This window comes from Lissotriton helveticus, chromosome 10 (genome assembly GCF_964261635.1).
Source record: "Lissotriton helveticus chromosome 10, aLisHel1.1, whole genome shotgun sequence".
In the NCBI taxonomy this organism is placed as follows: domain Eukaryota; kingdom Metazoa; phylum Chordata; class Amphibia; order Caudata; family Salamandridae; genus Lissotriton; species Lissotriton helveticus.
Genome location: NC_136071.1, coordinates 1,180,638,209 through 1,180,663,156, shown reverse-complemented (window position 1 = coordinate 1,180,663,156; position 24,948 = coordinate 1,180,638,209). Strand labels below are relative to the sequence as shown.

At 42.5% G+C, this 24,948-nt stretch overlaps 1 protein-coding gene across 2 annotated transcripts in view; it reads right to left on the bottom strand.

The window, feature by feature from the left end:
• LOC144784917 (vomeronasal type-2 receptor 26-like) overlaps positions 1-17,529 on the bottom strand; it is a 112,102-nt gene extending 94,573 nt beyond the window's left edge. For both annotated transcript variants that reach the window (XM_078664030.1, XM_078664031.1), the window contains exon 1: positions 17,161-17,529. In XM_078664030.1, coding sequence (XP_078520156.1) covers positions 17,161-17,193 — 33 coding nt within the window. In that variant the 5' untranslated portion in view covers positions 17,194-17,529. The remainder of the gene's footprint in view (positions 1-17,160) is intronic.
• Positions 17,530-24,948: the final 7,419 nt, after the last annotated feature.

Sequence of the window (24,948 nt, the reverse complement as noted above, 5' to 3'; positions counted from 1 at the left end):
AGTACATGTCAAAAGCCTCTTAACCAGAACTCTCAAACAAAATAATAGAAAGACCACAGGCTGGTTTAGTCGAGATTGCACGAAAGCACAGTCTAACCTGAGGAAAGCTCTTGGGGAACCCAACAGAGACGTAACAAAGATCCAAGGTCTCAGAAGAGAATACACTATTGCCAGAAAGACGAGGAAAAAAGAACTAAAAACATCCCTGTGGAAGGCCTTGCACGAGAGCGCACTCTCGAAGGACTCTCAGGCTTTTTGGAAAATAGTCAAATCTCCTTTTTTATCCAACTCCACTGGACCAAAAATAGATGTGGCTATAGACGAGGCTACATGGATCAGTCATTTTTCGAAAATCTTTCAATCTACACCTAATAGCGGTCTGCATCAGACTAGTTACAACCCAGACACCTTCCCAATCCGTTTGGAACTTGACCTTCAAGATTTCGAAAAAGCGTTATCCTTAAGTAGACCCGGAAAAGCCCCCGGCCCTGATGGGGTCCCCGTCGATTTATTTAAATTCCTTCCCGACCTGTGGACCCCAATAATCACGAGAGTCTGTATCGCAACCACGGAACTTGGACTGCTGGACTCATGTTCATCTTCAATATTGGTCCCCATTTTCAAGAAGGGGGACAGGCAAGATGTCAAGTGCTACCGCCCAATCTCCCTTCTTGATTCCCTGGGCAAAGTAGTCGGCAGAGTCCTCCTTGGCAAGTTACAACAGTGGGTGGCTGACGAAAACATCCTCTCAGACCTACAGTTCGGCTTCAGGGAGGGCTTTGGAACTACCGAGCAAGCTTTAAATCTTTCCTTGCTTATATCCAAGTATACCCTGGCAAAACCAAGTACTATTTACATGACATATGTGGATTTGTCCTCCGCATTTGACTGTGTCTCACACACCAAGCTCTGGTCATTACTAAGCAAGATGGGAGTAGACCCTCCTCTCCTTGACTTTCTAAGAGAACTTTACAGCGGGGCCACAGCGAGAGTGAGGTTCGGGACAAAAGGAGAACTGACAGCACCATTTGGGGTAGAGCGGGGAGTGAGGCAAGGCTGCGTCCTCGCCCCCTTTCTTTTTTCTTTATACACCAACGGTCTCGAAGAGTGTATGTTGAAGGGGGGAAGAGACCTCCCAAAAGTAAAAGATCGCCTGATCCCCGCCCTGCTCTACGCGGACGATGCTGTCATTTTAGCCCGAACTCCAATTGAACTACAGAAATCCTTAACAAAATATGCTGACTTTATGGCAGCCCTGGACCTGCATATAAACGTTAAAAAAACCTTCACTATGGCAGCCGGTGGCTCAAAAAAACCAGCAAAGACCATCTTTCTGAAAGAGCAAAAAATTGAAAGAACCTCGCAATACCCCTACTTGGGTATCATGATAGACGATGCCCAAAATTGGAAAGCGGCGGTAGAAGCCAGGAGGCATCTTTTTAAAAGAGCGATCATGGCCCTAATGAAATTCTCTAACAGATTAGGGAAAAAACCGCCAGTGGAACTGTTGCAAATATATGCTGCGAAGTGCCAATCCACAGCATTATATGGCGCCGGGATTTGGGGACACATAAACACTGCCCCAATCCAAAAAGAGGAAAACATCTTCACGAGATTCCTTCTGTCAACACCACGAGGCACTTCCATCTATGCCTCGCACATAGAATTGGGAATCCCATTCATTGAAGATTTGATTAAAATCCAACCTCTAATGCTCTGGAGAAGAGTCTGGTTATCTGAGGAAAACAACCTGACTAAAAACATTATACGAGACATTATGGAGTTGGACCATGCTAAAAAAATACCTTGGATCTCTTACATCAGAAATTTCTTCCAGGATCTGGGACTTGAGAAATACTACTTTAATCCAGAACTAATGAAAGAAATCTCTAAAAAAGATCTAAAACAAACAGCATTGAGCCACCTGGATTCCCTGAGACTATCAACGCTGGCCAGGAAAAAATCCGTCACGCATGCAATTATTATTCAGCAGACCATGAAAATCCAGCCATATCTTACCTTAGGGATTTCCACCTACGAGAAAATGCTCCTAACAAGGTTTAGGATGAACCTATTTTTCAGACTGGTGACCTTTCCTGTAAAGAATAATTGGAGTACCGATATGGTTCTGTGCCCTTGTGACGAACATTCCCAACAGTCCTCCATCCATACAGTACTTTTTTGTAAGTTCTATCATCCACACCGAAAGACATGGCTTATTCCCTTATTAAAAAAATGGGGCCATAGACAATGCCGCCCAGCGATGTTATCACTCCAATTTTTGGACTCAGAATGCACGGTATATCATGTATTAAACTTTTTAAAATGTATCATGAGACACAGAAACAATCTGTAAATCGTAACTTTTCATCTTTCGCTATTTTTATTCTAAACTGACTAAAATTACCTTTCCGAGTTAAAAAATCAAATGTAAATTTTCCTTTTAATTAACTCAATGTTTTTAAAAATTGTGTTATCTTTTATGGCTTTTCGAACTGTAAAAACCGAATAAAGATTATTATTATTATTATTATTATTGTGCCATGAATTGCCAAAGGTTTCTCTAGGTTCTAATCAGCTCCATACCATAGAATGAGAGAGGTTGGTATCTCTTTCCCGGGACTCAATCTCTAACACCCTGCAAAGGGAGCCAGAAACACTGGAGCTGGATTATTGGCAAGGAGGATGGCAGCGTCTGGTCAGTGCATTAGTTGGGGACTTCCTTCGGGACTTGCTGTAGCGAGCCGTGTCGTGCAAGTCGGTAGTCGAACCGCACCGTGGTTTACCATAGCAAATGAAGGTATATTTAAACCTTGAAGGTGTTTAGGAATGCCAGTATTTACGTACAAGTCGGGCATAAGAACGTCATGAATGAACCCCTAAGGAATAGATGTTCATGCATAGTAAATGAGTTCTTTGAGAAATCAATATCCAGGCAATGGGAAGCCCCAAAAACTTAAGAGTCTGTTTTTCCAAGAACTTGTTGTGACGAAGAGGATCGGATGGAGTTGACCATGCCTGTATTTGGTTAGAATGAGCAATGCCTAAATAAGGGTTGGATTTCTATGCCTAAATAAGGGCAATGTGGATTGTACCTATATAAGGGCATGAGCCGGGAAATCTATATACGGTATCTAAATCGACACACAACACACAATCCTTTTTCGTATGAACAACATTACTAAATCCTAAACATGTTAAACATATCTAAAATATATCTACACACGAAGTGCTACACATATGTCTAAAATACATTTCTAAAAAATGCATTAGACTGTTGAGATGCATAAATGCAATGGTGCTGTACATATTTAAAGCAATGTTTCATTCAAAGCATATATTTGACATTTGAATGCTAACTGAATGAATCACGAAAATAGACATTTATGAAATGGCTCGTAAATACAGAAGGAAAATGTGATAGCTTTAATGAGGGAGCTCTATGGAGAAGGAGATGTAGGGCACATGTATGACATCAGAGTGAGGGATCCATGAAGGGGGGGAATGTGGGGCACATGTAATAGCATCAGTGTGAGGGATCCAGGGAGTGAAAGATGTGGGGCACATGTCAAAGCATCAGTGCAAGGGATCCATGGAGGAGGAGAAGCCGGCACATGTGATAGCATCGGATGAGGGATCCGTGGAGAAGGAGATGCGGCCACATGTGAGTCCATCAGCGCCAGGGAACTAGGGAGTGAGAGATGCGGGGCAAATGTGATAACATCAGTGTGAGCGATACTTCGATGGTCCCTCCATCAGGAGGTGCCTTGAGGCCATTTTTCTATGGTTTCAAGAAAACCAGTTAAAATGCAATTCGGACAAGTCAGAGATCATTTTCTTTGGCTGTCCTCCTGATGTCCATTGGAAATCCTGGTGGCCGGCCAACATGCATCCTCCAGCGTTACCTACTCTTGTGGCAAGAAACTTAGGTATAAAGATCGACACAGGCTTAACTTTCAACCCCCAGATTCTCAGCATAGTTGGCCAGTGTTTCGCCATGTTGCGTACCCTTAGGAAATGTCTTCCTCTCCTTTCTCACATTCACAGGAGAATTACAGTTCAGGCATTGATTGGTTCCAGACTCGATTATTCCAACATTCTATATTTGGGTCTTCCGGAGTACCTTCTTGCACGCCTCCAGACAGTTCAGAATTCAGCAGCGAGGGCCATTTTGGCCTTAGCCGTAGGGCTCACACTTCAGCTCTCCTCGATTCACTGCACTGGCTGCCGGTGCGGAAGCGTATCCATTTTAAAGCTCTGACCATGGCCTTTAAATCATTGCATGGCATTGGTGCTGTATATTTAAGGAAAAGAGTTAAATTCTATCTCCCTTCCAGATCTCTCCGCTCGGCCTCACAAGCTTTGGCCATTATTCCAACCATCAAACGTGCTTGCATTGGTGGACGTTCCTACAGACTGCTGGCCCCAAAACTCTGGAATAAACTTCCCTTGTCTCTTAGAAAGTTAGACAATCTGCTGGCCTTCCGGAAGGAACTTAAGACCTGGCTCTATGGCCTATAGTTTCTTATTCCCTGGTCTCTTCACTACAGATCGGCTAGCGCCGGGACACTCTGCCCGAGTAGCCGTGCGCTCTATAAGACACCCATTTAACATAACATAACATAACATAACTTGGAGTAAGAAATTTGGCGGAAGTTTGATTGCCTCAGAGAGAGGGACCCAGGGAGTGAGAGATGAGGGGTACAAGTGATTACATCAGTGTGAGCGATACTTGGAGTAAGACATGGAGTGCACATGTCATAGCATCAGTGCGAAGGATCCAGGGAGTGAGAGTTGTGGAAAACATTTCATAGCATCAGTGCCAGCAATCTAGGGAGAGAGAAATGTGGGGCACATATGAGTGCATTAGTATGAGCGATACTTGGAGGAAGACATGGAGTGCACATGTCATAGCATCAGTGCGAAGGATCCAGGGAGTGAGAGTTGTGGAAAACATTTCATAGCATCAGTGCCAGCAATCTGGGGAGAGAGAAATGTGGGGCACATATGAGTGCATTAGTATGAGCGATACTTGGAGGTAGAGATGCGGGGCACATGTGATTGCATCAGTGTGAGGGATCCAGGGAGTGAGAGATGTGGAGCACATGTGAGTGCATCAGTATGAGGGACATAAGAGGAATAAATGTAGGAGACATGTGATTGCATCTGTGCAAGGTATCCAGGGAGTAAGAGATGCTAGGTACATGCAATGGCATCAGTGTGAGCGATACTTTGAGGAAGAGATTTGGCGCATGTTTGATTGCCTGAGACAGAGTGATCCAGGGAGTGAGAGATTTGGGACACATGTGATTGCATTAGAGAGAGGGATCCAGGGAGGAGGAGATGCAGGGCACATGTGAGCGTATCAGTGTGAGCGATCCACAAATGAGAATTGTGGGGCACATAGATTGCATCAAAGTGAGGAATGAAGGGAGTGAGAGATGCAGGGCACATGTGATTGCATTAGTGCAAAGGATCCAGGAAGAAGAGATGCAGGGCATATGTCATAGCATCAGTGCGAGGTATCCATGGAGGGGAGGGGCAGGGCACATGTCATAGCATCAATGTGAGGGATCCAGGGAGTGAGAGATGCAGGGCACATGTGAGTGCATCAGTGTGAGGGATCTAGGGAGAAGAGATGTGGGGCACATGTGAATGCATCAGTGTGAGGGATTCATAAAGGAGGAGATGCGGGCACATGTGATTGCATCAGTGCAAGGGATCCTGGGACTGAGAGATGTGGGACACATGTGAGTGTATCAGTGTGAGGGATGCAGGGCACATGTGATTGTATCAGAGCAAAGGATAAAGGGAGTGAAAGATGCGGGGCACATGTCATAGCATCAGTGCGAGGAATCTAGGTAGTGAGAGATACGGGCACAAGTCAAAGCATCAATTCAATGCAATTCAGTTCAATTGAAGGAGAAGAGACAAAGATGATCTGCCAAATATTTGATAATAGGTATATGCAGTTACATTCATTTTCTATTTATTTTGTTTCAACAGAGATCCGCATAAAGAATACAGCAATTAATCCTCATCTTCATTGCAACAATATTAAAGCAAAAAAAGAAAAATACCACTACTGTTGAAAGCTAAATTGTTTCATCCATACTAAGTTAACATACGTGGAACCATGAGGTATCCCTCAGATTGCCTAAAACTGTGTAAATGGCAAATCTAACACAAAAACTCATCCGCTAAGAATATATGCAACCTTATTGAGTGGACACACGCAATAACAGTACAGGATACAATGCTCTACTATGAGTGCCAAGATTTGATATAGCGCAAATATGCAAAGAAATCAATTTAGACAATACAGTATAATGCTCTTGACAGTAAAAAAAAAAAAGCAGTAAACTCTGTTAAAAGGCATGGAGTAAAAAGTGCAAATGAGCAAATAAAGTGCTAGAGGGGCAAAGGATAGGCAGAAAATACAGTGCCTAAGCCTCATTACATCTGTCGAGCATCCAGCTAAAAAAGTACTAATTAAGCTTATGATGAGAATATGAACATGTACTGTCCTCAGCAATTCGAATAAATGAAAAAGAATAATGTCTCATATGATTACAACAGGTAAAACAATTCTAAATAATTGTAAAAAATGTGTGCAAACCATTTCAGTTGGGGGGTGCGAATAGACACTAGCGAGTCTCAACTGGTGAAGTTATATTATGCTTCAAAAAGAATGGTCTCAGAAAGTATTTCTTCCCATGTTCCAGTGACAACTCATGGCGGGAAGCAGATTTAATGGTAATAACAGATTTATTCTTTTTGGGAGATTCCATAAAATATAGGGTACACAGAACAAATGGTATGGACGTTTTCAATAAGCATTTATTGAACAGTCGTCATTCTAGTGTAAAATAGTTGTGCTGTAACAGTCATCAGACAATAACAGATATAAATGACTAGAAGCACTAGAAAAGAGAAAGGATGGTAAATCTCTTCCATTTTGAATACATGAATGTATATAAAATACATGCCAATAAAATAAGAACTCCTACAATGCGATCCTAAGTAGATGTACCTTAGTTTACCTAGCATTTGTGTAGGTGTCAAAGCCAAGAATCCCTCTAGGATAAAGTTCACCCCATTACCCGAAGTGAGATACTGTGGGACCATGTCTTGGTCACGAGTTAGACACCCCCAAGGGCAGTTCAGACCGCTGCGAGTTGGAGTGTCTGCATGCAGGAATCTCAGTGCCCTAACAACAGATGTATTCCATGTGGGAGATTCCATAAAATATAGGGTAGGGGTTTTTACAGATGCTACTCTCTATTATAATTTCATTCCTTATATGCTGTGAGCTCTTTTTAAAAAAAAAACGTTTTGGAAGTGGGATCACCCCATTCAGACTAATCTCAAACATTTATAGAGCTTTTATATAATTAGAATAAAGTGTGCTTCTTCCCTTCAAGGTATGAAAGATTTCAAGCTGTGGTGCAGCTCGGATAGTACCCGCTTCACTACCCAGTGGACTGTTCCCCCATCTCCGGACGGCTGCCATATGCAGCACGATTGTTCCATGCCGTCAATGTGTCGGCATGGAAGTTGTGATCTCCTCTTTCTATCTCAGCAAGGTGTGATGTTTATATACCCGAAGGTATCCCCAGGGGTTCTACCTTGCTATCCCACTATAGGACTACGGATGACGTAGGGAATAAACCTTGTACATAGTTATTATGCAGGAGATGATAGTCCTGCTGATTTTCTGAGAATCCTGAATCCTCATGCATAATGTATGAGCCTATTGTTCAGGGAAAACCCCACATTCTGTAAGGATTACTGTAACTAGGTAAAGGGTCAGTCCTAGCGTCTGTTATGTATGTAATGCAGTAATGAATATAGGTGAAAGGTTGTGATGTTATCTGGGCCTATATTGGGGTGCCTATATGGAATATAACACAGGGATGCACATAACTCATCCATTTTGGTGTTACCAAAGGTCATTCAGGCAGAATTTGAAACTTTCGTTTTGAAGTCTCCTACAATAATAACCAAAGGGCATTGCTCCAAAACTAAGGGTGGGCGTAGTTGGCAGAGTACCACTATGCGGAGTTCTGCGAAACTGAACAAAAACTCCATGAATTCCACACCGCAACTCCATTCCATCTCATCCCAATCAATAAAACAGAAACATCACATACCCTTGATAAAATAACAAGTAATTCTATCTTTACATGCAAAAATGCATATAGTCATCTCACAAAAGTGAAAATGAAAATACAGCAAGCATTGAGAGAGGTGATGATTTTGGTATACTCCTTAATCTAGGGAGAGAACCAAGCAGATGCCTTGAACACAAAGACCACCCCAAGCACAGTTATGGGCAAAAATACAATCCCAACCAAAGGCCCTGCAAAGCATTATGGGACTAGACTCTAGAGTGCAGTGAATATTATAGTATCCAATATCAAAACATTCCTCAAGGGGCAGGCTCTCCAGCCTCAGCTGATAGCTAATACTATAATATTCACTGCTCTCTAGAATCTCGCCCTATAATGCTTTGCTGGGCCTTTGGTTGGCAATGTATTTTTGCCCATAAATTTGCTTGAGGTGGTCCTAGGATGATGGGACCACCACAATCGTTGAGCATGATGTGCTCTTTGTGTTCATGGCATCTTCTTGGTACTCCCCCTAGGTTAGGAGGGACCCCAAAATCATCACCTCTCTCATTGCCTGATATTTTTGGAAGCTCACTTTTGTTAACTGGTTAGATGCTTTTTAGCATGTAAAAGTAAAGTTGTTTTATCAAAGGGTTGTGGGTGTAGTAGCTTACTTGAGAGTATTTGCATGAGTGGTATGCATATTAATAAAACAGAAAGCTTGTGTTTTCAATGTAATGTGGATTAATAAAACAGAAATCTCACAGGCCTTTAGTAAAACAAGAAATAATTATCTTTACATGCTAAAATACATCTCGTCATCTCACAAAAGTGAAAATGAAACTATAAAAAACAGTACCTTTACTTAAACAATAAATCATTCTATCTTTACATGCTAAAATGCATAGAGTATTCTTACAAAAGTGAAAATGAAAATATAGCAAGCAGTGAGAGAGGTGATGATTTTGGGGTCCACCCTAACCTAGGGAGAGAACCAAGCAGATGCTTTGAACACAAAGGGCACATAATGCTGAGCTATGCGGCGGTGGTCCAATCCTCCTAGGACCACCCCAAGCACAGTTATGGACAAAAATACAATCCCAACCAAAGGCCCTGCAAAGCATTATGGGACAATATAGTGCAGTCAATATTATAGTATCCAATATCAAAACATTCCTCAAGGTGCAGGCTCTCTGGCTCAGTTGAGAGCTAATACTATCAAATTCACTGCACTCTAGAATCTTGACCCATAATGCTTTGCTGGGCCTTTGGTTGGCATGGTATTTTTGCCCATAACGTTGCATGGGGTGGTCCTAGGAGGATGGCACCACCACCGAATCGTTCAGCATGATATGCTCTTTGTGTTCAAGGCATCTGCTTGCCCTCCCCTTAGGTTGGGGTGACCCCAAAATCATCACCTCTCTCATTGCCTGGTATTTTTCAAAGTTCAATTTTGTGAATTGGTTATGTGCTTTTTTGCATGTAAAGGTAAAGTTGTTTTATCAAAGTGTTGTGGGTGCAGTAGCTAACAAGTGGCACAGTCAGAATTATTGCATGAATTCCGTGTTTTCAACGTAATGCGTATTTATTTATTTATTTATAAAGTCTTATATAGCGCGAACGTGACCCACGAGGGTATCAGAGCGCTTTACAATAGAAGAATAAGCCATGGAAAAGGTAGTCAATACAAACAACATGTCAAATTGTCATAGTAGAGCAATAGCATCTGCAGAACAAATTACATTAGACATTGTGCTATCAGCCGCACAGATCTATATCCCACGAAAAACATTAATTAGCAAACAATTGTGGAGCAACATGAGATGTGATAAAAGACATGCAGCCATATAAGTCCCATACTTGGATTTAGGACATTAGTTTGTTCATTAATATACTTTTTACTTCCTTTTTGAATACAGTAAGGGATGTGATTCCACGCACTCTGGGTGGAAGAGAGTTCCAGATCTTTGGAGCAATCCCTGAAAAAGCTCTACCGCCTGTTCTCTTCTTTCTGAAGGATTGGGGTTTCAGAAGTAGAGTGGTCGCACTTCGTAGTTGTCTGCAGCCACCTGATTTTTCTAACTTTAGCGCCAAGTAGCTGGGTGTATTGTTGTGAATTGCTTTGTGCGTCATGCACGCCACTTTAAGGTGTATTCTTGCTTCATAAGGCAACCAGTTCAGTGCTTTCAAGGTTGGTGAGATGTGATTGTTTCTTTTGGTTCCTGATACCAGTCTAGCCGCAGCATTCAGAGCTGCTCTCAACGGTGCAAGCCTGTATTTCGGGAGACCAGCGAGGGTGGTACTTCCGTAGTCTAGTCTAGGTAGTACCAGAGCTTGTACAGCAACTTTTAGGTCAGCCTGGGTGAGGAAGGGTTTAAGTTTTCTTAATATATTCATTTTGTGATTAGCTCCCTTGGTGGCAGTAGAGATGTGCGCCTGCATATTCAAATGTTTGTCAATGGTGACACCTAGGGATTTAGCCGAGTCTATGATGAGGGGGACACAGTCAAAGGAGGTTAGGTGTTTTAACCAGAGGTCTATCTTTGGGGTGTAGTTTGGTGGTGAGATGAGGATGAATTCCGTTTTTTTGGTGTTTAGCATGAGATGGTTGTTGGTGAGCCAGCTTTGCGTGTTCAGAAGCGTAGTGTTAAGAGCAACGAAGTCATCTGGCGAGGAGATTTTAAGGTATAGCTGCGTGTCATCCGCATAAAGGTGATATAAAATGTTCGCAGAATTCAGAGCATTCGCCAGGGGCTCCATTAACAAATTGAAGAGAATGGGTGAAAGGGCAGATCCCTGAGGTACACCAAGAGTGACCATGGATGGTTGCGAGAGTGAGTTCTTCATCTTGAATCTTTGAGATCTGTTATTCAGGAAGGAGGAGAACCACTGTAGCACAACGCCCGAGAGGCCCATCCTTCTTTCCAATAGGGCTAGGAGCTTATCGTGCTTGACCGTATCGAAGGCGGAAGACAGATCAAAGAGTATTAAAAGGCCTGATTCATTTCGATCAAGCATGATTAGTATATCATCCATAATGTGCGTGAGTGCAGATTCTGTGCTGTGCCCACTACGGAAGCCCGATTGGTGACTGTCTAAGAGGTTGAAGCTCTCAATGTGATTGCATAATTGGATTTGAACACATTTCTCCAATAGTTTAGCCAAGGTGGGGATATTGGTTATAGGACGGTAGTTGTTAGGATCAGCTGGAGAAGCATCAGCCTTCAGCGTAGTTAACAATTCTCCGCAGCTTCTGCTAACGGAGCAGAATTCATTGCTGACAGTTATCCAAAACACTAATGCTATGAATGAATGAAAGCATGGAATCGACTAAAATATCATGTAACGTCCCACGGGGGATATATACGTTTGCGAGCAAAAGAGATGATGACAGCTTTCCAGTCTCATTAGACAAATCCAACTTTCAGCACAGGCAAAGATTAGAGGGGTGAACAAATACCTTTGGATTCCAATTAATATCATGGCTAAAAGGTTGAAACCAGCATTTGATGTCTTATTCATTGTCGGCTGCATATTCAGTATTAAATCCTTCTACTCAAACAAATAATCCCTTGAAAACAAGTAGCTTCTGACCATCTGTAAATGCCAGCCTGCTCGGCACCCTGAGTGTTATTGTATTCTGCTATTCAAGAATGTGGGATCCTCTCTGCAGATGGTGTCATAAACCTCATGTAGCTGCTGCGGTGGAAGTGACTGCACTATGGCCCAGATTTGCTATCATTTGTGTTGTGGGTGCGCCACTTTTTTGATGCAGCGGTGATGCAAAATGTTAGTTGGTATTTACTAAGCCATTCAATAACCAATTGCCTTGGTAAACTAAATTACCACAGTGCAGCCCCTTGTGCTGCGTTGCGTTACACTGCCTCCGGGAGGCATTCCATGCGTGCAGTATAGGCATTCCCAAGCATCCACCTATCGACTTTGGCGCATTCCCAGATTTACTACAGATAAAAATGCAACGCCTTCCTCATTCAGGTATAATAAGAAAAAATACATTAATCTCTCTTCTTTACTTTCTCTTCCTATGCGTTATTATTCTCCGTCACAAATAGGAAGTTGAAATTGCATCACATGATTGATTTGTGCAGGAAGGTATACCTTCCGGCATAAAAACTGTTTTGCCCCTAACTCATGCTTTCTTGCAGCATGGTACAAGGATGCCCGCATTGGTGCTAGGCAGTACAGGGTGCACCTGCACTTTGATGGAGCTTAAAAGCACCATGTATTAGTGGATCTGGTGATGGGTGGTTTCTCCATTAGGGCTCAGGGGCTGCACCCCTCTGAAATTCCTTCACATTTATGTAAAAACATATTCAATAGATCGATATATTTAGAGATACATTTGTATCTCTAAATAAATCTACGTATTTAATTCTGGGATGTCTGCTTCAGGCTGCCTGCCCTGCCTCGCTCTGAAGCAGGAGACAGAAGCCGGGCAGAAAATCAACTTTCTTTACTGTGATGCATGACGCAGGGCTTTCTGTTTTAAAGCCCTTCATTGCCATTGCGATCGACGGTTGTATGCACTCTGTAGGCCAGTGACACAATCAGTGTCACGGTTTCGGGCATCGGAGACTTCATCCCAGCGTGATTTCAGACGTCCATCATTCAAAGACATAGATCCCACCCTTTCGTCCTACTTGGGAGTATATTTAAGGACATCTGATTTGGTGCCATGTTCTCGGTGATCGTAAGTCTTTGCAAGCTAAGTATTATGTATAATGTGCTGAGACACCTCATCACGGTAACCTTTCCCACTGTGACAACCCAGGCCCTCGCTGCACATCGCTCGCTCCTTTAGAAGTGGACCTGCAGCATTTGTTCCCCTGCAAAATGGATTCAAGTAATGAGCCTGGTTCTTATTTTCTTGCAAAGTTGCTACAAATATCCTAGTAAAGTCCAAAACATGAGGCATATGCTTACTGTCGAACATGTGCTTACAGTGGCCAGTTCTCTGATGTATGACATTAAAACTGTCTCTGTCTTCATGTCCCTAAATTAACCCTGATGCCAAAAACATGGATTGACTTGCAAACAATGAATTTTAAAAATATCAAGGGAATGCAATTCACCAATTTGGTTCCTCGATTATTTCACATGTTTTTCCTAATCCTGCATTCCACATTACTTTTTTATAATGTTTTTTTCTGTGCATGCTTTAAGGCTTGAGCCATGTCAGGTGTTTATGAGGGGCTTTGATTGAGCGTGCAGGACCTAAGGCTGAAGCCAAACAAAATTCCTGTTAATGGGTTGGCCTCTCTGCCGAGCACACAGAACAATGTTTATGTGTTCCATTTTCAACTGAAATTCTTCGGATATGTGTGTGAAGGGGGTACACAGATGTCAAAATATTTGCAAGGCAAAAGTAAGAGAAATTAAAGTGCTTAATTTTGAAGGCGTGCAGTGCATGTTGGGGATGGTGAAGTGACAGAGATGTGAGAAAGTGCATTCGGGGAAGAGTGACGAGAGGATGCTGAAGAGGAAATAGAGGAGGTTGGAGATGTGCAGATGGACAAGATATGCAGAGAAAAAGAGGATACAATTCTAAGAAGAAGCACGCATACCTGAAGACCAAAACTCCTCCCACTGGCCGCAATGCTATTTAATTCACAGATTCACTATTTCAGAATTTAAACATTTCCACTGTTAATTATTTATAAGAAACCATTGCTGTTACTCATTTAACTAAAACAGCTAACAGCCAGTGACAAAACCAATCATACTGACAGGCTTTAGCTGTATGTCAGTTGTTGTGTCATTTACCGAGTAGGTGTATGTCAGTTGTTGTGTCATTTATCGAGATCAAATGACATCTCAGAGAGAAACCAAAATTCCGGTCTGGTGGCACACTATGGGAATCACAGAAATGCATTTGACATGATCCTTTATAGAGAGCCCCCACTTTTATCATCTTGCTTAAAGACCTGTCTGCACATATTTCTATATGACTGGTTACAGCCAGCATCTGTGGGTGCTTCTCGAAGTCTGGTTAGAGCATATTTTTCCAAAGTTAATGCTGCATGCAATGCAAGACAATGGGCAAGCATACATTTTAAAGGGCTAAAGTTGTCATGCTCTACAATTTACACATTACAGTAACCGTTGAACATATTAATGCAGGAAGATAATGGGCAGTTTTTAATGTGTTTAATATTTCAAGACTATACGTTCCCACTGCTTAATAAGCCTTGCTTTATCGCTGCATTCATTTGCTGCTTTAAAATGCACCATTTGCCAATTTTTTTAAAATTTCTTTCTCGGGAGAGGGACTCACCCTGGACACCAGGTTTGTCCATTTAACTTGTTCACATCACTCGCTATATAAAAGTCATGCCCAACATTTACGGCTCACCACTTTCAAATGTCACCAGCCACCACTCTCTGGTGATGTATGGAGGCATATAAAATTCTCTGCACTGACACAGTATACTGATGGTTTCTTCAATTACCAGCTTTCTAATGTAAGCTTGGATCTGGCGTGGTAAGTGTTTACAAGCAGCAGCTGTTTAGAAAATGTGCCGGCCACACAAACAAGAGAGCGTCGTGTTAATGGGAGTAAACCTACTCATGGTTATAATGTTCTTTTATCTTGTAACCATTTTGTGATTAAAGGAATGTGAGATTGTGTGTCCCAAGTAGGTAGTCTGATAAAGCACTTTATACAGATTTGCACATCTTGAAACTGGGGCTAAAGTAACCCATAGATACAAGCCCAGACCATGTTTGCAAGAAAGCCATATGGCAGTATTAAGATTGCTACTTTTGGCTCTTGTGATCACAATTTTAACTCAATATTGTGTAACCATATGTAGAACTATGCTCGGCACCAATTCCTTCTCCCTTTATTTTGATTATTCCTTTATATATAATGAGGATGGAGCCTTACAGCTAGAGCCGTCAACCTCGAAACTGTGGAACTGGGTTTGAGTCTCTGCAACAACGCTCAACATCCTGTGATTCTGGGCAAATCACTAGGGGCCAGATGTAGGTAATCTTGATTTACCGCTTCTAAAATACCGAATTTTACCAATTCGGTATTTTAGAGTCGGTAAATGTAATGTAGGTAAATATTCCGTAAGTATTACCGAATCGGTACGATTTGGTATTTACCAAATCAGTATTTACCGTTTTGGTAATTCCCATTCATTCCTATGGGACTCCAGGCCCATAGAAATGAATTGGAATTACCGAATCGGTGAATACCGATTCTGTAAAATGGGGAACTCATTCAAGGGTGGCAGGGTGTCACATTAACACCCTGTTGCACCCCTGAATAGTGCATGGGTGCACATGTGGCAGAAATACATGCCCTAAGGCCATGTATGTCTGCCACATCGCACTGTTGTAAAAGCAAAATAATTGCTTTTGCAAAGGTATTCAATATTTACCACCAACTTGTAGTTGGTAGTAAATACTGAATCCTTACCCTTGCAATGCACTCATTTGAGTGCTCCCTGCATTGCAAATTTGGTAATTTACCGATTCGGTATTTTAAGGAATCGGTAATTTACCGATTCCTTAAAATACCGAATCGGTAAATTACTGAATTTGTAATTTAGGCCACCTACATCTCAGTAGCCTAATAACGGTCGGTAACGGCCGAAATTCAGAAATTTTGGCCATTACCGACTGGTATTGGGCTACCTACATCTGGCCCCTTAATCTCCCCGTGCTTCATAAAAATTACTGTGTCCATCTATAACGAAACTAGTGCTCATGTAAAGCGCTCCGATACCTGATATCTTTGGGTCTATTTCGCGCTGTATAAAACTCTAAAAAATGTAATACAAAAAGAATGTTTTTAATGAGCACTTGAACTCTCTATGGTCCAAAATTTCTGTTTATACATGTGTCAAGCTTGCAGTCAACATGTGTTTAATTTCACAGTGTCATGTATATTTAGATTTCAACTTCTATGAAATTGAACTTTACATTAATTTATAAATGTTTCTGATCTCTGATGACAGTCATTACAATTTTGTAAGGATTTTTTTAATTTTATGTTATACTTTTATGATCCTGGAGATTAAAATAAAGTTATTATGATTGATGATGAGGGTTTCTACTTGAGAAATAAAAAGTAAATTGTCCTAGAATTTAAGGAATTTTGTCTGTTGGACATTGGCCCTCTTCAGGGAAATTACCCCACATCTTATTTGCTTTTTCCTACTAGCTTTTTCTCTGTCTTTCTGCCTGACATTAGGACTCTGGGCACCTTCCCGCTGTACTACAGAGGGAAGGATTGCACCAGCCCATCCTGCGCGCACCAGGAAGGGGTGTGTGGTTGATTATTTTCAGTGCCATACCTACACATACCACGTAAACAGGTACCTCACATACCCACAGCAGGTATAACACTGGCTAGTAGTGGGACATAGCACTGAGTGTGCCCCTACTGGATAGCCTGTCAACCATATATTGGACCTGCCATCACAGGCCTGTGTGGCGCCATTGCGCCCCTGCTCTTAATGGCATCACTCACGCATCAGCTAATTCCGAGTGGGCCTTCTAATACTATGAGTACACCTCCCAGGGAAGCCCTGATGGCTGTAGGGGTGGTCGGCTGAAGAAAGGGTGGGGACAGATGTCCTCTGTCTAGGTAATGAGGAGCACACACACAGGTTTTCCGCTGCCTTGGAGTTTGACAATGCTAGTCTGTGGTCTTAGGGCCCGGGGCACTTTCTCAACGTACAGACAATGTGAAAGTGCGAGCACCTTCCTACACATGTGTTGTATTCTCTTGATTACATTGCTTCAGTGCTATATTCTATGATCTAGCTTAGGCTTCACCTTATGGTATGTTGATGGGTTGCCTGGCTGCACTGATGCTGGGTTCTGTGTATTCAAACTGTACTGAGAGCTGTTGGGACTGGATGTGTCTTCACTACGGTCTCTTGCCTGCTGTGTAGTTTATCCACAATAAATCTCAGTTTAACTCATCTGTGACTACGAGTGATCTACTACAATTTATGGCGACGATCCTGTGCTACACAGCAACATGCTGGACCATGCGCGCAACCCAACTCACCTTTTGTGCTAATCGTTTTGAAGACTTCCTCATCCGGTGGTAAGACTGTTCCTTGGTATTCTTTCACACCACCAAAGTTTTCGTCTTCCGTCTTCTTCCCTCCAAACACTCATTCTTTTCTCTATTGCGAACATAGAACACTCCTCCCTCGAGCAGTCAGACTCAAAACGGAGGGGCATCACAGGAGAATAGGAGCGTTGTTCTGGAGTCCGTTTACTTGACACTCGCTCCTTTCCTTTATTTACTGTGGGGGTGCTTTGTAGATTTTAGCTATGTTTTCGAGCACATCTCCGTGAATTTGGATCTCACGCTGACAGAGACGTTTATACTGTCTCATGCATGCACAACAAGAGGTTTGAGACACTGTCTTTCTTTCTGGGCAGCAGTAGGCCGTAACCTGCCTGGCCTGCCTGACAACACACGTCACAATGACGTGTGTACCTAGCAACCGCTTAGCAACGCATCCTGTTTCCAGTCGGCTGATTTCGACGATGGGCAAGTCTTCTCTACTTTGCGTTGCAGATCTCTCGGCTTCAAGTTATGGAGCGGCTCACACAGCTGTGATCCTCAAACTAAGATATTACGGTGATTCGCACACCAGTTCCAAAAATATTTTCCTGTGTGCGATTTATCTAACGGTGATTCGCACCCCAGTACTTTTCAAGTCATTATCTTTAATATACAAGTGGATAACCACACAGTGATTCACACACCATGGTCCACATTTCATTGTGTCTACGTACATTTTATTGCCTTTCATGTACAAATAACATCACATTTTATCTTGTGTTTAGTTTATGAAACATAATCTGTGTTTGATTCCAGTTTACTGCATTGCAAATTTTTTTTTTTATCTTTTCTCTTCCTCTTCTTTTCTTTCCACTTTTTCTTCTTTTGTTTAATCTTTTCTGCTAGATGATGCAATTTTTTACTCCTCCTCCCTCATTCCTGGAATCCCCAGGAAAACACGATGGGAAATATGGTTTGATGCATTCCAGACGTATCTGGGAGCCATTGGTGCATCAAGGTTTAGCAGTGAACGCAAGAAATGCCTACTTCTTCATTCCCTTGGATTTGAAGGTCATTCTATCTACAATCACCTTCCTGAAATTGTTCATCTACCAGAGGATGATGTTGATGATTATCAGGATACTATTTTAAAACTTAAAACAAGGTTCGACAAACAACCCAGTTTGATGGTTCTTCAGCACAAAATTTTTAAAAGACAACAATGTGAAAAAGAAGATGTAGACTCCTACATTTCTACATTATGCAGACTTGCTGCTGTTTGTCAGCTCGATATCTTCACAGACCAATTCATCCATGACCAATTTGTGTGTAATTGTAGTGATAAACAGATTCGCCAGAAACATCTCTCTCTTGCCAATCCTTCTCTTGATGAAATGTCAAAACTGCCAAGAGTATTGAAACTTCACAAGTATCTCTAAAGGAGTTGGAAGAGAAGTCTACGGATCCAGTCAGTGTAGTTTTCACTAATACTAAGGGAAAGGCTAATGACTCTAAATCTTTTTCTTCTTCTATCAAAGGCAATGCACTCAAACATTCTAACTCCTCACCTTAAAGGAGCAAAGTATCCCGGAGCTAATGTGACTTGTAATTATTGCAAAAAGATAGGGCATTTTGCAAAGGTCTGTATGAAACGAAAAAATCCAAGAAGGTCTGTTGCTTGTGTTTTGGAATCAGATCAAGAATATGATTCTGAAGTGGTTTCTGTTGTTTCTCTCTCACATGAATCTGTGTCCAGTATAGATGAGTTGTGCGGATGTGTGGATCCCATTTTTGAAATTATTGCTGGAAGAAAGCCACTTAATCTTCTTGTTGATTCAGGCACAAGGATTACAATGGTGATGAATCAATTATTCTATAAAACATGGGGAGAAAGACCACTTTAACCCCCGATCAATCTCTAGTCTCGTATGAGGGATGGAAAATTCATCTCCATAAGTATTTTGAAGATGATCTTATTTTTAAAAACAGAAAAATAGTGGCAGAGTGTATGTTGCAGTGAAGGGTATGAATATTCTAGGATGGTATCATCAGGGTTTGTTCAAGATGAACCTTAAATCCGGGACATCTGAAGTAGTTTACTGTTCTATCTGATGATCAACATTTGTGAAAGTGGACTAAACGCTTTCCATCTGTCTTTGGAGGAGAGTTAGGAACCATAAAGGGTTTCAAGTATAGAATTGTCATTAAAGATGGGGCCCTTCCAATTAAGCATAAGTTGAGAGGTGTACCTTTTAGTGTGAGTGATGATCTAGAAAGAGAACTCAAGTCCTTGTGCGACCAAGGGATTATCGAGCTCACTGAATCGTCACTGTGGCTTTCACCCTAGGTCGCCACGCTCAAGAAATATGGGAAACTGCATGTCTGTGTGGACTTGAGATCTCTCAATAAGAAGATCAGGGTCAACTCTCACCCACTACCAAAAATATACGATCTGTTAGCAAGTGTTAGGGGGTCCAGATACTTTTCCAAGCTGGATCTAGCAAGCTCTTATCATCAGATTGACCTGTAACCTGCATCACGCCCACTCACAGCCTTTGTGTCACCTTTCAATACAGACGGATGCCGTACGGGCTTTCCTCTGTGGCATCCATTTTTCAAAGTGTCATGCAGAGTATGTTAGGTGAGATTAGTGGTGTTCTTGTGTTCCATGACGATGTGTTGATTAACTCCAAAGACATCCCGCTACATAGTTCCTCGCTCAAAAGAGTTCTGGGAATCTTCAAGGATCATGGGGTGGTTGTCAAGCCAGAAAAATGCATATTTATCACTGAAGAGTTAGAGTATCTTGGTCACCTAATCTCTGGTGAGGGAATCAAACCCAGGCAAGGGTTGCTGGATGCAGTCACCCAGGCTCTGGCTCCCTCTGATAAGAGTGGCGTCAAGTCTCTACTTGGTCTCCTGGAGTTTTATTCAAAGTTTGTGCCCAATTATGCCACTCTTGTACAGTCCATCAGTTCTCTTTTTTGCAAGGGTTTGGTGTTTGTATGGTCCGATGAATGTGAGTCTGCCCTGCAGTGTGTTAAGAGTTCCCTTTCTAACAGTAGTGCACTCAACCTTTTGACCCAGAGTTATCTTTTTGCATAACTGTTGATGTGAGTCAAGTGTGGCTGTGGGCTGTTCTGACACAAAATACTTCAAGAGGAGAGAACACAGTCGCATTTGCCTCCTGGATTTTGAGAAATGGGGTACTTCAGTACTTAGTCTTCGAAAAACAGCTTTTGTCTTGCTTGTGGGCCATCAAAAAGTTTCAACCCTATATTTGGGGTAAGCGCATCTTATTGAGAACTGATCATAAACCTCTCATTTCCATTCTTGGCGCGGGTACCAGCAAATGCTGCTCGCCGAGGATTCTACGTATGATATCTCGCCTTATGCAGTACCAGTTTGATGTTGTTCATGTTTCTGGAGCAGGAATCTCAGAGCATATTATCTGTCTTGTTTTCCCATTGATAATAACAAGGAAGGAGCAACTCCTTCTTATGTTGGGGAGGAAGATTCTGACGATTGCCTGGTAGCCTCACTCGACTTACCGGAGCAGGGGCTTGATTCTGCAGACAGTTGGATTTAAGCTCCTACCGATGATGAGATTTTACGAGTATGTGGGTTTGTTAAGTCAAGTTGGCCCAGAGAGCGTGCCCTTCCTCATTGCATACAGCCTTTCTGGAAGGTGGAATCTGAGATTTCTTTGGAAGATGGTGTATTATTACAAGGTGATAAGCTGATTGTCCCTCAGAGTCTTAGGAAGAACATTATTGTCAAAGCCCACAAGGGTCATTTGGGATCCACGCTCACAAGCGATGGGTCCGCAAGTTTTTTTGGTGGCCCTCGATGGACAGCGATATTAATGATCTTTTTGATTCATGTTGTATCTGTAGTTCTGCTGACAAAGGTTTAAAGGTTTCCTGTCCACCTCACTTTCCTATTGAGTGTCACTCTGGACCATGGTCCAGAGTAGGATGTGGATGTCACAGGACCTTTGGAAATTTTACCTGGAGGGTGTCGTTTTGTTTTAGTGTTAATTGATTATGCTTCAAAATGACCTGACATGAAACTTGTTAAGGAGGCCTCTACCAGTAACATCATTCTTCTTCTTAAAAATGTAATTGAGGGAGGGGTTTCCTGACACTATGGTGACGGATAATGGCACTCAATTCACGAGGTCTGAATTTGAATCCTTTTTGAAACTATGCAACATTCAGCATGTTAAGAGTTCCCTTTATCACCCCAGTCTTATGGGCTGGTTGAGCGAATGAACAGGGTTGTGGGGGACAGTATTAAGTGGTCCCGATCTTGCAACTGTCATATTCCTAATTCTTTCAACAGTATGCTTTGGTTCTACAGGACCACCCCTCACTCTACAACTGAAGTTTCTCCCTTTGATTTGTTGAGGGGAAGAAAGCCCAACACTAGCTTTAAGTCTGCATGGATGAACAAATGGATCAAGTCTGTGCCTGATATTGACAGTCTCATGCATCTGGTTAGAGAAAATGTCTCTAACATCCAGTCCGAACAGAAGTCTTGGTTTGACAGTAAAAAAAGAGGTCAAGACTGTTCCTGTGGTCGTTGGAGATCTTGTTCGTATTAAGTCCCCAGTACATGTGAAGAAGGGTGAGAGCAAATTTGGTTCTTCCATTTCTGTCACCAGTGTTGGCAGAAATTCTGTGCAAGTTGAAGGGGGAAAATGGTGGAATGTTGGTCCGATTGTAAAAGTTAAGAATGTTCCTTCATATCCTGCTTCTGCGCCTCTTGGTCAGGAGGTTGGTGTACCTTCAAATTTGTCCCTCTGAAGGAGTTTAAGATCTAGGATTGTTCCTAAGAGATACCACATGTAAAAAGTTTTAGTTTCTGCTTTGTATTTACTTACAAATTATTGAAAAATGTTTTAGAGTATCTGTTTCTGCTCACTTACAAAGTATTCAATAATTATAGTTTTTAGTGTTTTTTTATTTATTTTTTTGTTTCTGTTTACATTGTTTCTTACTTTTGTTTATTGAGAAAGGGGGATATGTTGTATTCTCTTGATTATATTGCCTCAGTGCTATATTCTATGATCTAGCTCAGGCTTCACCTTATGGAATGTTGATGGGTTGCCCGGCTGCACTGTTGCTGGGTTCTGTGTCTTCAAACTGTACTGAGAGTGGTTGGGGTTGGATGTGTCTTCACTACGCTCTCTTCTCTGCTGTGTAGTTTATCTACAATACATCTCTGGTGAACTCATCTGTGACTACGAGTGATCTACTACAACATGTTAGGAAGTTGCGCCCAGATGATGTTCTGAGACATTGACCGGTCTGCCATACCAGACCTGTGTGTATACAATTGTCATTGCATGCCTGGGAGTGCACACAGGCCCCTGTGCTGGTTTGAATACATGTTCAGTCTGCCACTGCAGGTTTATAGGAGTGCACTTACATATGTGTCTGAACCGCATGAAAATGTGTGCATACCTATGACAACAATGTTCCAAGACCCTGGTCAGGCCTGCAGGTGCTGGCTTGAGTGTGTGCCCTTGCACCCTTTGTGTTAGTGACTATGTGTCCCGCCTGCCATCGCAGTCATGTGTGAGCACACTTGCCCCATAGTAGGTAAGCCCATGTGCAGCCTGCCATTGCATACTTGTGCTTGTGCACGGACACCTATAGTGCTAGGGGCTATGTGTCCAGCCTGCTCTTGCGGACTTGAGTGTCGCCAGGGACTACATGTCCCACCTGTCTTGCAGGCTTGTGTGTATGCACTTGCACTGATGGTGCTAGGGCCTATGGGGCATATGTACAAGGAAGTGGCAGAGTGAAGCTTTAGCTGTCATGGCTTAACGCCTCACTCTGCCACTTCTAAAATGCAAGGCTGCCACATCTTTACAAGGAGAGGGTGCAGCCTTGCATTTCCCCCTGCGCTGGCACTACACTTAGCAGTGCAGCGCCAATGCTGCACACATGAAAGTCACAAAATGGCATTTTTTTACAGATTCTTTATGTACAGGAAGGTGGGCCTGTAAAATACCCAAGTGTGTTCCACTCACTATGAGACTTGTTATTACCAAAGGCTAACATGGGGAAGCACTTGACATTACTTCAGGCTGAAACATTGGTTTGCAGTGGAGCAATAGGAAACATTGATGGCGTGACTCGTACCAACGGGCACCAGACCTTATGCTCAGACTGCCTGGGTACGTCACAGATCAACGTGTAACTGAGGGCGTGCCTTCTGCATCTGAGAGGCTCACATGTGTTATTCCCCATTCATTGTTGCCTTCTTCCTGACCCTCATCTCAGTGGACCAACCGGCCTCACCCACAGACATTGTGGTGCCAGGTAGTAGTGAGAGAGATTGAATGGGCTGGAGCAATGCTTACAAGACAGTTCAGAAGCGGGTCAAGAGACTGTGTGACTCCTTTGTATTTTGAGACCTGTGGGTGACTTCATGAATAGCGGACAAACCCCAATTGTTTATGTCAAACTCTTATTTAAACTTGTTATTTTCTTCACTTGTTCCCGAGAACCCATACTAAGTGGGACCTGGGGATCTTCCATTCAAGGTTGTGGGACAGTCAGGGTGAACTGGAGGGAGGTTTGGGCCACAGGGTCTGCAGAGTAGTATCAGTTGACCTGCTGAGTACCAGTGCACCTTATTAGAGTACGTATGAGTGTAAGAACGTTCAATACGGACTGGCTGGTATCAGTGGCACTGCATGGCGGTGCAGAGTGAATGCGTGTGGGAGTGACAGTGTGAGTACTGCTAGTGTTTCCCTCATTGGCTTTCAGTGCTGTTTTATGTGTGTATTTCATACCAAAATCACTTTACATTTAACACTGGTTGAACCGCGTGGCCCCTGGCTGAGGTGCTGCTAAAAAGTGGTCTCATTTCCTAATTTACATGTTGCTGATTTCGTTGTGACCTAGGGTGCCCCCTATAACTGTGCAGGATTGAATTATAAGGATTACTGGGTCAGGCCTAAGGTGTATAGTGTGTTTCACATAAGGGTGCTGTGTACAGTGTGGAGAATTTGATTAGGAATCGTCCCCAGTGTGCATATTCTTCATTTTATCACAACACAAGTAGGCCCGGTACTGCTAGTAATAATTCCAAGTTTTGTTTATGCCCAAAAGTACATGATGTTTATTTTGCATTGATTGCATATGTGTGTTAAATGCAAACAATTTTTACATACTTCCTGTGTGATATCTATTTTGTACCGCGTGGGGTATTTATTGCGAGTTACTGCTTTGACTTTGCTTTACACATTGCCTCTGTGATAAGCCTGACTGCTCAGTGCCAAGCTACCCAAGGGTGAGCACTGGTAATACAACAAGTGTAATCACCTGCCCTTGATGCATGTGGTGGATTCTGCCTGGATGGATCTTAATCTCAGACAACCAGAAAACACTACTCCCAACATTGTCCTTGAGTAAGGGTGTCATTAAACAATTCCCCTGCCATAGGTCGCCAAGCTTGACATTGTATCCCAAAGATCTGTGGTGACCTTTGTTTGCCCTGTACGGCATCTGCATCTGTTACTGTAAGATGGTGGTCAAGTGGAAGTCAAGGCGGCAGGCAAATGTTTCTACTATCTGAGCCAACTTAGGCTCTGGGGTGGAAACCCAACATTGTTCCGCCTCTAAATAGAGCAGTCACACTTTTTTGATGCAGCTGTGGCACAGAGTGCTGACCCATATCTACGAGGCCACGCAAAGCCATGTGGCTTTTCATTGCCTTGTAGATATGGATAAGGCAAAGTCGCTGTGTTGCCTTACTCTTAAT